The 17,118-nt window shown below is 34.4% G+C and overlaps 11 protein-coding genes across 11 annotated transcripts in view; 7 read left to right on the top strand and 4 right to left on the bottom strand.

Moving 5' to 3' along the window:
- Positions 1–3,229: 3,229 nt before the first annotated feature.
- On the top strand, positions 3,230–4,183 carry NAEGRDRAFT_73560 (uncharacterized protein; the record flags this gene model as incomplete). The annotated part of the gene is made up of 1 exon (XM_002671475.1): positions 3,230–4,183. The coding sequence occupies one exon, from the start codon at positions 3,230–3,232 to the stop codon at positions 4,181–4,183; it is 954 nt and encodes a 317-aa protein (XP_002671521.1).
- A 346-nt stretch (positions 4,184–4,529) lies between these two features.
- On the bottom strand, positions 4,530–5,219 carry NAEGRDRAFT_73559 (uncharacterized protein; the record flags this gene model as incomplete). The annotated part of the gene is made up of 1 exon (XM_002671411.1): positions 4,530–5,219. The coding sequence occupies one exon, from the start codon at positions 5,217–5,219 to the stop codon at positions 4,530–4,532; it is 690 nt and encodes a 229-aa protein (XP_002671457.1).
- A 136-nt stretch (positions 5,220–5,355) lies between these two features.
- Positions 5,356–6,597, bottom strand: NAEGRDRAFT_73558 (uncharacterized protein; the record flags this gene model as incomplete). Its single annotated transcript, XM_002671410.1, has 1 exon — positions 5,356–6,597. The coding sequence occupies one exon, from the start codon at positions 6,595–6,597 to the stop codon at positions 5,356–5,358; it is 1,242 nt and encodes a 413-aa protein (XP_002671456.1).
- A 344-nt stretch (positions 6,598–6,941) lies between these two features.
- Positions 6,942–7,710, top strand: NAEGRDRAFT_73557 (uncharacterized protein; the record flags this gene model as incomplete). Its single annotated transcript, XM_002671474.1, has 2 exons — positions 6,942–7,011; positions 7,106–7,710. 2 exons carry the CDS (start codon positions 6,942–6,944, stop codon positions 7,708–7,710), a joined length of 675 nt encoding a protein of 224 aa, XP_002671520.1.
- Positions 7,711–8,013: 303 nt separating this feature from the next.
- NAEGRDRAFT_73556 (uncharacterized protein) lies at positions 8,014–8,385 on the top strand (the record flags this gene model as incomplete). Its single annotated transcript, XM_002671473.1, has 1 exon — positions 8,014–8,385. The coding sequence occupies one exon, from the start codon at positions 8,014–8,016 to the stop codon at positions 8,383–8,385; it is 372 nt and encodes a 123-aa protein (XP_002671519.1).
- Positions 8,386–8,583: 198 nt separating this feature from the next.
- On the top strand, positions 8,584–9,727 carry NAEGRDRAFT_81528 (uncharacterized protein). Its single transcript, XM_002671472.1, has 2 exons — positions 8,584–8,673; positions 8,957–9,727. The coding sequence occupies exons 1-2, from the start codon at positions 8,604–8,606 to the stop codon at positions 9,682–9,684; spliced, it is 798 nt and encodes a 265-aa protein (XP_002671518.1). The 5' UTR covers positions 8,584–8,603; the 3' UTR covers positions 9,685–9,727.
- Positions 9,728–9,799: 72 nt separating this feature from the next.
- NAEGRDRAFT_73554 (uncharacterized protein) lies at positions 9,800–10,642 on the top strand (the record flags this gene model as incomplete). Its single annotated transcript, XM_002671471.1, has 2 exons — positions 9,800–9,869; positions 9,918–10,642. 2 exons carry the CDS (start codon positions 9,800–9,802, stop codon positions 10,640–10,642), a joined length of 795 nt encoding a protein of 264 aa, XP_002671517.1.
- Positions 10,643–10,934: 292 nt separating this feature from the next.
- Positions 10,935–11,267, top strand: NAEGRDRAFT_73553 (uncharacterized protein; the record flags this gene model as incomplete). The annotated part of the gene is made up of 1 exon (XM_002671470.1): positions 10,935–11,267. The coding sequence occupies one exon, from the start codon at positions 10,935–10,937 to the stop codon at positions 11,265–11,267; it is 333 nt and encodes a 110-aa protein (XP_002671516.1).
- Positions 11,268–11,595: 328 nt separating this feature from the next.
- Positions 11,596–12,120, top strand: NAEGRDRAFT_73552 (uncharacterized protein; the record flags this gene model as incomplete). The annotated part of the gene is made up of 1 exon (XM_002671469.1): positions 11,596–12,120. One exon carries the CDS (start codon positions 11,596–11,598, stop codon positions 12,118–12,120), a length of 525 nt encoding a protein of 174 aa, XP_002671515.1.
- Positions 12,121–13,214: 1,094 nt separating this feature from the next.
- NAEGRDRAFT_59446 (uncharacterized protein) lies at positions 13,215–14,974 on the bottom strand (the record flags this gene model as incomplete). Its single annotated transcript, XM_002671409.1, has 1 exon — positions 13,215–14,974. One exon carries the CDS (start codon positions 14,972–14,974, stop codon positions 13,238–13,240), a length of 1,737 nt encoding a protein of 578 aa, XP_002671455.1. The 3' UTR covers positions 13,215–13,237.
- A 1,858-nt stretch (positions 14,975–16,832) lies between these two features.
- NAEGRDRAFT_81526 (uncharacterized protein) overlaps positions 16,833–17,118 on the bottom strand; it is a 5,791-nt gene continuing 5,505 nt past the window's right edge. Inside the window, exon 2 of the mRNA XM_002671408.1 lies at positions 16,833–17,115. The gene's annotated coding sequence lies outside the window, so the exon portion shown is untranslated. The remainder of the gene's footprint in view (positions 17,116–17,118) is intronic.

Raw genomic sequence — 17,118 nt, 5'->3', positions numbered from 1 at the left:
GAAGAGGATGAATATTTTGAAATTCACCCTGCAGGAGATAATTGGGATTCAAACGTGATTACTCCTGGTACTCCTTTCATGTATCGTCTAGGAAAAGCTCTAAGATATTTCATTCACATGAAGTTGACCACTGATGAAGGATGGAAAAAGGTCAAAATTATTTTAAGTGATGCAAATGTTCCAGGTGAAGGAGAACATAAAATTATGGATTTTATTAGATCCCAAAGAGAAATGAAAGGATATAATCCAAATACTAGTCATGTTATCCATGGATTGGATGCTGATCTTACAATGCTTGCTCTTGCAACACACGAACCATACTTTTACAATCTAAGAGAAAAAGTCAATTTTGGTAAAAATTCTGGAGGAAAGGGTTATGATGTGGAAAAGAAGAATAGTGGTGCCCATCCCTATGAATACAAGCCATTAGAAATTTTACACATTAGTGTACTGAGAGAATATTTGGAAATTGAATTGCTACAAGAAACTGATCGTCTTCCGTTCCAATATGAATTTGAGAGAGGCTTGGATGATTTTGTCTTTATTTGCTTCTTTGTTGGTAACGATTTCTTACCTCATTTACCTTCTTTGGATATTAGAGAAGGTGCAATTGACTTGTTACTTGCATTGTACAAGGAGAGTTTACCTGTTATGGGTGGTTATCTTACAGAAAATGGTGATGTCAATGTTTCACGTGTCCAGTATCTGCTCAAACAAGTTTCAGAGTATGAAGATAAAATATTCTCTGTCAGAGAAAAGAGAGAAGAATACTTTAAAAAACAACAAGAACAACGTAAGCGTGAACAAAAGGAAAGAAAGGATCAATCATACAAACCTGAAGGTGTTGAAATTGTTCCAATTTTGAAAGAACATCGTGGAAAGTTTGGTCACATTACAAATCCATATGAAGATTTCAGAAAAAAGCAAGGATTGGAAAATACACCTGAAAAATCATTCCTAGGTAAAAGAAAAAAGGATGAGGAGGAAAATGAAGAATTGGAAGAGGAAGCTCCTGTTGAAAAAAAGTTAAAAGAAACTGAGGAACAACCATCCGAACCATCATCTACAGCCACAACTTCGGTTGAAGGTGCTGCCTCATCTTCCATCTCTAAAATGGATTCCAAACAATATCAAGATAGCTTGAAATTAAGACTTGATGAAGCAAAGAATGTTGATACCGAAAAATTCCCTGATACAGTGAAATTGGGTTCTCAGGGATGGAAGGAAAGATATTACAAGGACAAGATGGATATTAATATTGGAACTGATGAATATTGGGATGTTTCTTTGAAATATTTGGAAGGTTTGGTTTGGGTATTTAGATATTATTATACTGGTTGTGATTCTTGGGATTGGTTCTATCCTTACCATTTTGCTCCGTTTGCTTCTGATATGGCCATGGTTGATAGTTCAAAACTTGGTCTCAATTTTAAGAAAGGTCAACCTTACAAACCTTTCTCTCAATTGTTGGGTGTTTTACCTCCAAGAAGTTCTCATGCTCTTCCTCCATGTTATCGTGAATTGATGTTGTCTGATGATAGTCCAATTATTAACTATTACCCTACAGATTTCAAGATTGATTTGAATGGAAAGACCAAGACATGGATGGGTGTATGCTTACTTCCTTTCATTGATCAAGAAGAATTACAAGCAGCCATCAAGACTGTTGAACCTAAATTGTCAAGTGAGGAAAAGGAAAGAAATACTCTAGGCAATACTACTCTATATGTTCACTTTGAACATCCACTCCAAAATTCAATCATGTCATGCTATTTGGATGATAGTTCCTTTGTTGACTTTAATAAGGCATCAAAAGATGTTGCAGGTACATTCAGACAAGATCCACTCTCGGTGGCACCTTCAGATATGGTTAAGGTACCATGGAAAGCTGATTTATTAGATGATGTTGCAGAGACTGCAGCTGTTAGTGCTTGTTTTGATTTCCCATTGGTTGAAAAATCCAAGTGCAAGTATATTGCCAAATTATTACCAAATGTAACACTTCCTCCAAGAATGTTGCCAACAATTTTGGATTCAGGCAGTGTTCCAGTTGTAATTGGACAAAATGGTGAAAAGACTGTCACTTTCTGCTCTTCAAGAGAAATGATTGATAATATTATGAATGGTAAACCAAGAAATAACTATTTGAGCTTTAGAAGAAATGGAGGTGGAGGCAGACACGACTATAACAATAGAGAACGTGTAGACTTTTCAAGAAGTGGCAACTTCCACAATAGAAATAGAGGAGACAATAACTATCAACGTAATGATAACAGAGATAATAGAAATTATGACAGAGGTGACAGATCGAATTATCAACGTAATGATAACAGGGATTACCAAAGAAATGACAATAGAGATGACAGAAATAATTCATATAGAAATAATTCTGACAGAAACTATGATAATAACCGAAATGATAATAACAACAGATACAACAGAGACTATTCTGGTGATAGAAATAATAATCGCAACTATTCTGATAGAAATGATAATAGAAATGATAATAGAAATGAAAATAGAAATTATGGTGGTGATAGTAGGTATCAAAGAAGAGATGATTCATATGATAGAGGTCAAAGAACTAATCCTCCAAATTATCAAAATAGTCCATACTCGTCCAATTCTAACAATAATTATCAAAAGTCTCCATACAGTTCTACACCACAAACAAGTCCGTATGCCCCATCACCTTATGCTTCCTCAACTCCTCAACAATCACCTTACTCCCAAAGTCCATACGCTGCCACAGTTGCTGCCCAACAATCACCTTATTCCACTACTGCCAACAACAATCAACAACCATCCAATCAACAACCATCTACTAGCCCATACTCCCAAGCTAGACAAAGTCCTTATGCTTCCCAACAAAACAATTATGGTGGTAACAGAAATGCCAACACTTACTCACAAAGTGAAAGAAGAATATAAATTATTTATTTTACAAACAATAGGATCTTGAATATCTTACTTATCACTCTGAATGCATCTTTTGGATTCCCCAATAGAACTAAGTTTCGAATTTGAATCGGAGATTTAAAATATCATTACAATTATTTTACATACAAGGGCGACCCAACAAACCAATACATTTCACAACAAGCAGTCAACTCTCCAATGCATTCCACAACAACCAATTGGCAACCCTCACTCAAATAGTCATTGCTCCAATAATATTAATTGAAACACATTTTACAAAAGATTTAAAAAAAAAATAATTAGCAAAAAAATGTCCAATAATGAAAATAACAACAACAACACTGTGAGTCATATGGTTGATGAGGTGATTAACGAAGAATCATCACAACAACATGAAGAACAACATGAAGAGGAAGAACAAACAACAATACCTGTCTATCGCGAAGAAACAATAGAATTGGAAGATGAAATGATACAACAAGAAACAACATCATCTTCTCATCATGAAGAAGAAGTAAATAATACCTCCGAAGATCATTATCATGAAAAAAAGGAGAAAATTAATGATGAAGAAACGGTTGATGAAAAAGTTGAAAGAACAGAGCCAATTGCCGAACCATCAGTTGATAATATTAGAGTTTCAATTGAAAAGAGTGATATTAGTAGTAGTGTTGTGGGAGGTGCTGGAGATCCAAAACCTATCAGGGTATTAATTCCATTGATTGCAGCAATTTTGAATTTCGTTTATGCGGTTATCTTTTTAATCTTGTCATTTGTTGAAATCAAGTTGACTATTGATTTTGTGCAAGATTATCATGCAAAGTATGATAAGAATGAGGATTATTATGAAGATAACGGATATTTGGAAGATGATCAAGTGAGTCTTTTTAGTGGAATTAGTGTTTTTTGTTTGGTAATTGCTGCATTGATGAGTTTGTTTGGAGCTACTTGTGGTTTAATATCATGCATAATGATCATAAGGAAAGAATTCTTCTTTGGTCTCTTGAAAACTCACAAGAATTATATCAACACTATTCTAGTATTGGCTTGTATGTGGTTGTTTACAAGTATTGTTTCACTTGTTCCATTCAGTGGAATTTATTTGGTTTTGGATTTTGCTGTTCAATTTGGAACTCATATCGGATTTGACTGGTGGGCTCTTGTTGTTGTCTTGATTGGTGCTATCTTTGTTGGTTTTGCAGGTCTCTTATTGAAGAGAATATGGGAATTTAGAGCTGTCTATGTTCAATTCGGTACTTTGTAAATAGATATTTAAACTTTGTGTGAGGAATGTAGAAATGTTTTACATCATTAATTTATTATTTAATAAAAAGATATTTAAAATATCTAGGCAAAGAAATCAATCAAGTTCAAATTTGACATGTTTTAACATGTTGATCTCAGATGTGAATGATTGCTTGTTGACCTATTTGAGGGTGCAATACAAGCTGAATTGACCATTTACATCGTCATCCTCAAAACATGCTATCACTTTTTGGAATCAAGATTCTCAAATACTAATTAAGCTATTTCAAATATTTTCAATCTTCTTCCAATCAAGTGAACAACAATCAAATTCTATCTCTTTCTCAACTTCCTTGCCATTAACATCAGCCTCCTCCCTTGTTGAGCTCGACGCCAATGTCTCTAAAAGTCTTTTTAGAAGTGCTATTTGGTTTGGTAGTCTTTCTAGAGCAAACACCAGTTGGCAAATGCTTTCTTTCCTCCTTATCAGCAAGCAATTGTTGCTTGATTTTGTCCTTTTCAGCTTGAATCTTTTTCTTTTCTTCCATCATTTTCTTCTTTCTCTCTTCTATTTCAGCATCGGAAACTGAACTGCTGCTACCAGTTGGTTTCACAACACTTGATGATGCTGAACTACTACTACTTGGCTTTTGTGGTGTAGTTAAATTATTCTTTGTCTTGATATCAATGGCAGCAATCAAATCCTTCAAATCACTAGCAACAAAATTCTCCTTCTTGAGAATAATATACTCTCCACTATCATCAATTTCAAATCCACACAACATTAATAAATTTACAGCTCCTTCAACGCCCATCACAAAGTCATTAAACTTTGGATTGGCAATTTTAATCTTTCTAAACTTTTCCTCGTTCGGATGAGTCACAATATTGGTACAAATTGATGAGATGAGTTGGAGCGTGATTGGTGAGGCCATCATCACATCATAATTATCTTCTATACAATATAAAGCTTGTTGCAAAATAATGGATTCTTCTACTGCTCCTGTTGAGGTATTATTATTACCTGAAGATGGAGGTGGTTTAGAAATTGTCATTCTTTTTTTTTGTTGTTGTTTTTGATGGAGATGAAGTTACTTTTAGAATTTTTAGAATATTACATTTTTCAGAATTTTTCTCACGAGAACTTTGCAATTATTATTACAAAATATTGAAGAATACTGAGAGATACAGTTAATAATTCATTATCTTTTCCTCTCTGTACAATTTGACATGATGAGTTGCCAATAATTCACATGAAATACTCAAATGATAGACTCGACATGGAGAGGTGTCATAATCATCCATGTAGTAGCTTGTTTCATAATCAGCTAAATGTTGGGAAACTCCAAGGTAGAGTGGGAAATTCTTTTCATTGATATCAGTTTGATGGTACCAAGGGAGCTTTCCATTCCAATCATAGGAAAAGTTAGTGAGATCCAATTCTTTCAAAATTAGAGAGAATCCTAATCGATCTTGTGGACATTGAGAAAGTGAAACGTAGATCCAATTGGAGATTTCACCATATTCCTCCTGAATGAACTCTTCCATGATTTCTATTGGATTGTCTTGATGTAGTATAAAGAGAAAGGAAACTAGAGGTAATGTTAGAATGGGTTCATTATCATAAATTCCTTCCCAAATATTAACTACATCTGAAACTACACTAGGTCTAAATCCCAAACTCAAATATTCCATAAATAGACAAACTCTATATTGTTTAAATAGTTCCAGCTGCAGATCTTCCAAGCTTTCGTCCATATTTTTGAAATTCTCAATCGACTCTTTCATTCTATTCAATACATGAAACGAGAATTGAAAGATACTAAAACTATTCTCTCCCTCCACAATTCCCTTTCCATTCTGTATTATTGGACTTTCCCATTCCATTCTCTTATTCCTCTCCTCACAAAAGTTTAAACATTCTCCTCTCTCCACAGTTTCTGTCTTGATTGGTAATTTGTTTAAATAGTATTGAATCACTCTCATCCAATCCACTGTTCCCTCCTCATCACCTCTCAAATCATCATCATGATCATTATCTTCCTCATCGTGCTGTTCTTCTTCTTCTCCTTTACCAGGATTAAATTTTCCCTTTTCCATCTTTAAATCATTTTCATCATAAAGTTTCAAATGGTCATGATGAGCAATGATTCGATCCAATTTCCATTCCTTATAATAAATTCTCTTCCATTCATGATTCATTCCGTGATGCATAGCTTGAAACCAACACTCATTCACAGCACTCATTGAAAACCAATCGGAAATTGGCAAGAAACTTGCAATGATTGTGATGGTATCGGAAGACAATAATTGATGATGATTAAAACAAGATGGATTATTATGTATTGAGAGTGTTGTTTCAATATCATCTAGTGCGCTTTCATCATCTTGATGAAAATTGGCGGGAAATGTTTGAGCTTGGTGTTTGAACATTTTTTTTCTGTTTTTGTTTGATAATTGTGCTTAACTTTTTTGGAAATACCTTAATTTTGAATATTTCTAACATAAAAATAATAATTATATTATTAATAATTCTCAAGGACTACAGTTTTGTTACAATGAAGCATGCCCTTGACCTTGCTTTCAATTTTTTGTTATTTACCCAAAAGTCCATAATTGTTTAATTTGATGGCGATCTAATTGGGCGAGCAACTTTTTTGAACTTGCCAATATTCGTTCTGAGATTTAAAATTGGAACTTTTGCAAAACCAATAATTTCTAAAAACAAAAAAAACACCTCAAACACTGTTCATCAATTAATTTAACAATCATCAACAATGGGCAAACTTAAAGTAACCATCATTTCTGCACGTGATTTAGAAGGAAAGGATATTGGAGGTACATCAGGTAGGTGTTACTATTTAAACAATTTCATTGATCATTACACTTACATCTGTATAATCCTACTGAATAATAATATCATATTTTAAACACTGAATAGATCCTTTTGTTGTTGTTTCTGTTGGAACAATTAAACACAAGACTGACCACTTGACCAAGACTACTAATCCAACTTGGAATACTTCTCTCTTCTTTGATTTGCCACCAAGTGTCAACCCAGCCACAGAATCAGCTTCTTTTGAAGTTTTTGATTATGATCGTTTGGGATCTTCTGACTTGATTGGAAGAGCAACAATTGCTTTGGGAACACTTTACAAAGGACACGCTCAAAAAGTTGATTTAAGGTTGGCCAACTCAAGGAATGGAATCTTATCTGTTGAATTGTTGGCAGAAGATTTTGGACAAGCCATACCAACTACTACTCAAACCACAACTAATCCACAACAAGGTGGTTTTCCACCACAACAACAAGGATATCCTCAACAAGGTTACCCTCAACAAGGTTACCCTCAACAACAAATGTATCCACCACAACAAGGATATCCACAACAACCATACTATGGACAACCTCCAATGCAAGGATATGGCTATCCTCCTGAACAAGGATACCCACAACAAGGTGGTTTTCCACCACAACAAGGATACCCACAACAATATCCACCACAACAATATCCTCCTCAACAAGGATATCCACCATATCAATAATTTGAATTTCTTCTTGAAATTGTGTAAATAATACATTATCTTCCTTATATAGTTCTCCTTCTTCTTCTAACACGCAGAGGTCACAAACAGTTGGATTTCTAACTTCACAAAAGATGAATTACTATATAAATATAACATTACCATCTGCTTGAAAATACCAAAGTGTCCAAATCCTCTCTTGGGAAAAATCTTTAAACTGTAAATATCCTTAAACGAAACATATCAATTTAACATTGTTCATTGGCATTACAATGATTCAAATTCAGGAAGAATGAAAAGGTATTAGTAACATTTTCAAAAAAGATGACTAAATTTCTCATTCTCTTGCTATTCATTTCATGCTTCATTATTGCCAATTGTTTAGTTGATTGCCAACTTCCACAAATTTCCATTCCAACTCCACAACAATCAGGCGATACTGTCCAACAAGAACAATTACCACAAGTTTCCATTCCAACCCCTCAACAATCAGGTGATACCGTCCAACAAGAACAATTGCCACAAATTTCCATTCCTACACCACAACAATCGGGTGATACCGTCCAACCACCATTCAAAGTATTTGGTTCTCATCATATAATCAGACCAATTATTTCTCATTTCAAACCTCATCATTCCCAACATCATACTATTCTTCCTCACTTGAGAGGTTCTCCTCATCCAAGTCAAACTTAATAAACTAACTGTTATATTAAATTATAATTTTACATTCCCATCATCAACCCCAGAGGTAAGGAATAAAACAAAGTTCATATTGTAGTTTTTTTTGGCGGTAAAAATACACACATGAACATGAGCGATCCATTCTTATTTATAAAACACATGAAACGCGATGAGTTTCTCAAACAAGCAACACGGAATGGAAACTTTAGCAAAAAATAGACACACAAAGAATGGGCAAACTCAAGATTACTGTTATTTCTGCTAGAAATTTGGAAGGAAAGGATGTTGGTGGTACTTCTGGTAGGTTGATGATGCGAATTTGATGATGATTTAATTTTACATGTGATGATGATGATGAATTTTGGTGATGTTACATCCATGATGATGAATTTCTTATAACAATGAAATATTTCTTATATTATTTGTGTTATTCAACTACAATGTACAATCGATTTTAATATATTTAATATTGTTTTGTACATTAACAATGATTTTGTGATTGGTTAACAAATATTATTCATATATATATTAATAATCATTCATTATCATCATCATTATATATTAATTAATTAATACTATTTAGATCCATATGTTAGAGTAACAATTGGTTCCGTTCAAAGAAAGACTGATCACATCAGCAAAAATTGCAATCCAACATGGAACACAACCTTGTTCTTTGATTTGCCTCCTTCTGTTAATCCAGCCAGTGAAAGTGCTGTCTTTGAAGTTTATGATTATGATCGTTTTGGAGGAAATGATATTATTGGTAAGGCAACAGTTGCTTTGGGAACTTTATATAAGGGACAACCACAACGTGTCGATCTCAAATTGCAATATTCCAAGTTGGGTACTTTGACTGTGGAATTGTTGGCTGAAGATTTTGGACAAGCCATGCCAACTCAATCAGTTACTCAATCACAACCACTCAATCAAGGTCCACCAGTTCAAGGTTATGGTTATCCACAACAACAACAACAACAACCAATGGGTTATCAACCACAGGGAGTGCAAGGTTATGGATATCCTCAACAACCAATGGGCTACCCTCAACAACAACCAATGCAAGGTTATCCCCAACAACAACCTCAAATGGGTTATCAACAATATCCACAACAACCACCAATGCAAGGTTACCCTCAAATGCAACAAGGTTATCCACAACAACCACCAATGCAAGGTTATCCTCAACAACCAATGCAAGGCTATCCACAACAGCCAATGCAAGGTTACCCTCAACAACCTCAAATGGGTTACCCACCTCAAATGGGTTACCCACCTCAAATGGGATATCCTCCACAACCATTCCAATAATTGTGTACTATAAATTTGTAATTTAAACTAGCAATTTAATGCTTATCAATGAATTTATTGTAATTTCAATAATGGAATCTAAACATCAATCACAAACCAAGTCAACTTTAAAAAAATGCCAAAACTCAAACTCACAGTTATTCATGCTCGGGATTTAGATGCCAAAGATATGGGTGGCACTTCAGGTAGGTTAAATTGTTGACATAATATCAAATCATCATGACTCTTTAAAGACCCATTTGTCAAAATTAAAATTGGCACTCTTCAAGTTAAAACTGAAATTGTCAAGAAGAATTGTAACCCAGATTGGAATGCTGTTTTTAATTTGGATTTGCCAGCAAAATTTGATCCAGAATTTGAAAGTATTTACTTTGATGTTTATGATTATGATAGATTTTCATCAAATGATTTGATTGGAAAGACATCTGCTCGATTGGACAACTTGGAAAAAGGAATAGCTCAACAAATGACATTGAATTTACACAATGCACACAAAGGAACACTCACCATTGAGTTACTAGCTGAGGATTTTGGAATAATTCCAGAAATTAAACCACCAACTCTGCCAACACAACAATCTGTTCACAACAGAAGTGCCACTCAATTGAATTATAATCATTCGAATATTAATAATTTTAACACACAACCTCCCACTCCTCCACCTCCACAATACGATAGCAGCAATTCATCTCCTCCTCCACCTCAATACTATTCGAATAATCAATCATCTGTATCACCTCCTCAATACCCAATTCCTAATCAACCTCCTCCTCAAAATGATAACTCATTCAATTCACAACCTCCTCCTCCCCAATATTCAGATCAATCTCAATGTCAACCACCACCACCTCAATATTCAGATCAATCTCAATATCCAAATCAAAATTTTCAAGGGTATCCACCAATTGGTTATTCTCAACCACCACCACCAAGTTATCCACCACAATATAATCAATAAATGTTGAACTATAAACCTTATTAGTCCGACATGTATCCTTTTTCACAAAAGTCAAGCGTCATATCAATCAAAAAAATGCCAAAACTCAAATTAACAGTTATTAACTGCCGAGATTTAGATGCAAAGGATCGAGGAGGCACTTCTGGTAAGTTTATTTCTCATCAAATTATCTTGTTTAACATTCCATTAATTGTTTAAAGATCCATTTGTCAAAATTCAACTCGGTACCATTCAATTACGAACAGAAGTCATCAAGAAGAATTGCAATCCAGATTGGAATGCCACTTTCCACATGGATTTACCTTCAAATTTTAATCCTGAGATAGAAACTATTTATTTTGAAGTTTTTGATTATGATCGATTGGTGAATGATGTGATTGGCAAGGCATCAGTGTCATTGGACAGTTTGGAAAAAGGAATAGCTCAACAATTGACTTTGAATTTGCACAATGCACAAAAGGGAACACTCACAATTGAGTTGTTAGCTGAAGATTTTGGAATAATTCCTGAGAAAACACGAAGTGGTCAATTGAGCACCACTACACAACCTCCAGCATATGAAGATTCTCCTCCTCCTGAATATTATGATTCTCAAGGACATGCCTATCAACCCATTCAAGACTAACCACATGTAAACCACATGTGTGTCCATCATTATCCATCACAATGCCCCTAATTCAAATATCATTTCAAAATCAATTTGGAAAATTAATGAATAAAAGCTTATAAGCGCAGGAACTTTGGAATCTTAATCCTTTCGTTTCCTCCACTACGACGACAACCACTACGTTTATTCCTCTTCCTTCGTACGACCAAAATTACTCCAAAATAAACCTTTTTCTTTGAGAGTATTTTAATGTAAAAATATTACATTTCCAATTTTGTAACAATTCCAAAAGAGGCAATTGTTTGAAATAAGATCATTTCAAATTGAAGAAACAAATTTTGAAAAAATGAATCCAACCAATTACCAAGCAACAGTCAATTCTACTTCGTACAGTAATTCTGCCTATCCAAGTAATGGAGAAATCCCTCCACCTCCTCAAGCGATTCATTATACATCGCATCCATTCCATGAGAATTTGAAACAAAATCTGATTCCTCCTCAGCAACAACAGCAGGTTTATACTACAACAGCTGAAACAACCTCAACTCCTCTTGTGAATAGACAAGAACATCCCTACACAAATGCTGGAACCAACAATTGGTTTCATGAGAAACATCAAACTGACAAGGCAAAGAATGCCTTTTTGATTGCTACTGTCATTTCATTTCTAGTATTCTTCATCTTTACACCCTTCTTTGCTTGCATTCCATACATGTTTGTCTTTAAATATTCAAGTCATGAAGTGAGAGGAGCAAGAAAATATGGACAATTGGCAAAATCAACATTTTGGTCATTGGTGGCATTCAATGTCTGTCTGTCCATCCTCATTGTCATTATCACATTGGCAGTTACACTACCAAAAAATCATTAAGATTGTGTTTTCAATAAATCAATTGAGAGGAAGCCCAAACAAAGGCACATTTGAATTCATTTCTAACCTGTTCATCTGAAGCTTCTGGGTGTGCACTAAACACCACAACCCTTCCCTGACCATATTGATTGGCAATTATGGAGGGAGTATCGATCATGACTGATTTGGATTCCAAATCAACCTTCTTCTTTGTGAATTCTTGTTTGAAATTTTGTAAAACCATCGATTGTCCAATCTTGTTTCCCGAATACTTTTCACGAAGTTTTTCATCTGTAACTGGTGTAAAGAGAGGTCCATTTCTGTAATAGACATTTCTAATAGAGTCGTTCAAGTTTGAAACGAGAATATCAGAACCTTGTGGAGTGTTTTCACATTGACAAATCAAGAATATGATAGTCAATCAATCCATAATTCCAGAAACTTAAAGAAGCATCATACGCTGTGCCTATTTTTCATTCCATTCAATATTAGAATATTCAATAAATATCACAGATTACCTACATGCTAAATAAGCTCCAGCACAACATCCAATATAACCTCCTCCCTGTTCCAAGAACTTGATAATTTCCCTCTTTCCTTTTCCTCCCAATTGACTAGCATGTGCAGGACCCAATCCTCCTCCACAAAACACAACATGTATCTTTTTAGTTATCAATTGACCATTTCCAATATCATTCGGATCAAATTGAATACATTCAAATTGAACTCTTTTCAAATTCAACAAGTGAGGCATCATCTCATGTCCATCACTGTGATCATCTTTCTTAATAATTCTCTCCTTAGGATGTGAGGTATCAGTCAAGGCTTGCAACAGGTCTTTCCAATGTCGATCGGCTCCATCTTTTTTATAGACGAAACATGCCACCCGAATCATTAAATTTGCCTCTTTTTTATCATCATTGGGAAGGGAAGGTCCAATCTTTTCCGTAACTTTGGAGAAGATTAATTGACGACGAAGTAAAAGCTGTTCCTCAAGTGATGCCATTTTTTTTTTATTGTAAATTTTGTGGCAAGTTCATCAGCGCTGATTGGAAATGTGAACTTGTCATTGTAAAGATGCGAATTAAGATTACAATGACAATTATTGAAGTTTTGAGAAGAGTTTCAAACTTTCAATTTATTGATTATTTGATTGATTATTCGAATTTGGAAAGAGAAGATGTTGATTTTGGAGAATAAACCTTAGAATGTCTTGTTGTGAAATTGTTTCGTTTGAGGAGGACGAAACATTATTTGGTTGCATGGATGTCTGATTCAGTTGTTGCTGATCTACCATTTGTGGCAATTGATTATTCGAATCATCATTGGATGGAAATCGAGCATTCATTATATATTGAGATAGGTTCGTCGAAATATTCGAAACTTGAGGATCTTGATTAAATAAATGTTGTACAAAATTGGAGGTTGGATTGGAAATTGGAGAATTATTCAATGATGAAGAATTCGATATTTGATTTTGGCTTAATACGCTTTGTAATTGTTGTTGATATCGTTGAATTAAGAGTTCAACAATTTGTGAAATGAGTTGAAGGGATAAATTATTGAGTTGATTTTGGGATGTTGTGGAGGAGGTACCATGTTGCATGTTGTTGCCACTTGTCATGAATAGATTTGAAGGATTAGTATTTGAAACTAAACTTGTTGGACTAGTTGTGTTATTATTGTGCATGTTGTATAACATGTTATCAGATGAAGATGCACCAGATGAAGATGACATGTTTGGTTGCCTGCAAAGCAATTTATCCAACATGGATATCATGGAATCGTAATCAAAAGCCATAGATGAACCATTCGAATCATTATTCGAAACTTGGTTATTGGCCAATACTGATGCTAGCAAGGCAACTGCCGAAGACACACCACTATTACCCGCATTATTACTATTCAACGAGGATTGTAGTTGTAAAAAATCATTAAGGGGATTCTCAGTCAATTTATCCATGCCAGAAACTTCACGAACAGATGAGGAATTACCAAACTTGAACACCGTATTACCATTCTCATATCCACCTAATTCACACTGTTGTTGATTTGCAAGTTGTTGTTGTTGATGTTGTTGTGGATACTCAATAATCACATGTGATACTTGTTGTTGTTGTTGACTCGATTTCCTAGCGTTATGAACATGTACAGCACTTGTCGAATTTACAACATGTGGAGTAGTACTAGACAGATTATTATTCGAAAGTAATGCTGCTGAAGTATTATTGTTATTGGAAGAGTTTGAAGAGGAGGAAGACGAACATTTTCGTCTAGAATTTTTTCGGTGCGGATTAGTTGAGATAGTTTGATTTTGAGATTTTCTTGATGGAGAGGAAACATGTTGAGTTGTAGAATTAACAGTAGCATTATTAGATGTGCTAGATGTAGTATTGTTCACGACAGGTGTCAGTATGAAGTAATTATCTTTAAAATTGGTAGCGCTTGTCATTAGTGGTTTTTCGAATGCATAGACCTTGATGGAAGGATCGATATCTTCGATTGAATCCAAAATTTCCTCTTCATTATTATTACCATTATTTAAATTGTCGTTGCTGCTGTTTGGTGTTGATGATTTTTGTTGTTGACATGTATTCGAAAGGAATGGAGGTAGATTTTTCTTTCGCTTCTTTCTTAGTTTCTTATTGACATCGAGTGTTGTCTTGTCTGTTTCGTCTACAATGTTAAATTGTGATGGGTCTGATGATGGATTTTTGTGTTGTTGCTGATTTGAATAGTTTATGCCTGGTCTTTGTCGTTTTGAGAGAATTGTTTGGGGCATTTTCACATGTAGATAACCAACAGCAGATGAAGCACTATTCGAAACACTGTTCGTTGCCAATTCCTCCCTTGAAGATTCGTCACTTTCCGACATAATTATTCGAAACTATTCTCTCAGTAATGGAACCTCAAAGTGAGAGATGTGTTCAATTTTTTAGAGTTTCTTATAACTTTGAAACTGTCACTCGACCACTAAAACACAATGGAGTCCACAATCTAATAGCAAAAAAATTTCACTCTATGGCTCTTTACTTCCGTACTTGTAGCGACTTGGCGTAAAAATAGAATCTCGGATTCTTAAGATTAAATTGGATGTGATTTGAGATATATCGCAGATTTTACTCTCTTTTGCTTTGGTCCGTTCTATTTGGTAATTCTTATGATTCTACAGTTCTTAAAAATTTAAAAGAAATCAATTGATAGAGTTTCGAAGCAAGATCTTAGATATTATAATATTAAATAATATTATAAATAAATGATCAGGTAGGTACCTACCCCTTTCAAGAGTCAATTATATTTTTGGCGGGAAACAACTCAAACCCTTATTAAATATTTGATGTGTTGATGATTTTAAAGATATAAATAATTGATTATAATTAATAATAATAATACTAATAATCACTCTGCGCACTACTAGTCCAAGAATCACACACCACCTGATTACTCTCTTAAAATAAATATTAAGCGATATGATGATGAACAACACTTTAGAAAAAAAGAAAGCAAATTGCAAAGCAATGAAATGCACTCTTGTTGAGGCTGTTTGTTTGAGTTGGTTATTACCAATTCAACAACAAGAACAACATCACCAACCAGGCAACAATGAGGTGCGCACTACTTCCTCTCATCTTTTGGTGGACAAGATTTAAATCAACAACTTTCAATGGTAGCACCACTAACCGAGATTCAAGTGAGGTGATGGAACATCTTGAAAGAACAGTTTGCTTGGTGATAATGGGGGTGTGCTTTGCCATATATGTGTTTTGTTGCTAAATTACCTTTTGTTCTTGTTGGTGTGAAATAATTTCACATGTTGATGGAGTAGTGACGCACAACCACTCCATGCTAAACACTTGATTCATGTTCATTCTTGACAAACATGATGTCAATTTACATCACCATGATTACATGAAGGAAAACAAAAACTTGGTAAGTACTATTGACAAACAGTTCTTAATTATTTCCAACTCTGCAGAAGTAAAAGATCTAATCAAGATGAGTATCTCTCTTATCATCACACATACATCTCCATCCAATGTGTGGATTTTCATTCAGACATGCCCTTACAACATCAAAGAGTAGACATGTAATCTTCTCACATACTGTCATGTGCACCAACATGTACATGACTAGATTTCATCATAACTTTCGCATGCAAACATGCCTTCTTCATCATCTCACATGCATGGCTTCCTTTAAACTATTTTCAAGGTGCCTTGAATTTTGGGTATTTTATCTAAAAAATCTCAATGGACTGTTGAGGAAGTACCGTAGTGCAATTGTCCAATTAAGGGGAAATAAGCATCCAAATAGGTTAAATGCCCTTAATTCAAAGTACTAATTGGTTTGGAATATTCGACTTAATGGGGAGATTGTGGAGATCATGTTTTCATAGTTTGAAGATTCTCTATTGGATGTTGAATGAATTATTAGAAATGTTTTCGTAATTGGGAATGAGTGAACTCGACAGTATATTACCTTTTGAGGACGACTGTAAATGAAATATTCATCAACATCTTTAAAACATTGCATTTAACGTAATTTTTATTGAACAGTTTCACTTTTGTAATTAGGATCTTTCACAAGTTCATTCGAAAGATCACATGAAACAAGATCATCTCGAGTGGTGATAAGAAACAAATTGTAATTGTATGGAAATGTTGCTTTCCTTCATGAATTTTCAATTTCAACGAATATCGACAACATTTGGATTTTCATTTAGCTTGATATCTGGAAATCACGTTCAACAAGAGAAATCTTTCATTCAAGAAATCGGCGTGACACCTCAAAAATGGAAAATAACAAACTGACCAACATTTGTCACCAAACACTTAAAAAATGTGGCAGATTGCAATAACGAAATTTATTTGAAATAGTTTCAAATCGACATTGAATGATTCTACTATTATTGTCAATACTCATTCTCAATGAGATGAAATGCTTTCAATCCATCCATTCTCATCCATTCTCATAAATTAGGCAACTTTCTTTGAATCATATTCAGAAGATGAAGACTTT

Source organism: Naegleria gruberi (assembly GCF_000004985.1).
Source record: "Naegleria gruberi genomic scaffold NAEGRscaffold_61, whole genome shotgun sequence".
Classification (NCBI taxonomy): domain Eukaryota; phylum Heterolobosea; class Eutetramitea; order Acrasida; family Naegleriidae; genus Naegleria; species Naegleria gruberi.
This window is presented reverse-complemented; position numbering and strand designations above follow the sequence as displayed.

What these genes read in the sequence shown, in the direction of transcription:
- NAEGRDRAFT_81528 (XM_002671472.1), top strand. Translation starts at nt 8,604, where the DNA reads ATGGGCAAACTCAAGATTACTGTTATTTCTGCTAGAAATTTGGAAGGA. An exon ending in GGATGTTGGTGGTACTTCTG is followed by an intron (nt 8,674 to 8,956) that starts GTAGGTTGATGA and finishes AATACTATTTAG; the next exon opens with ATCCATATGTTAGAGTAACA.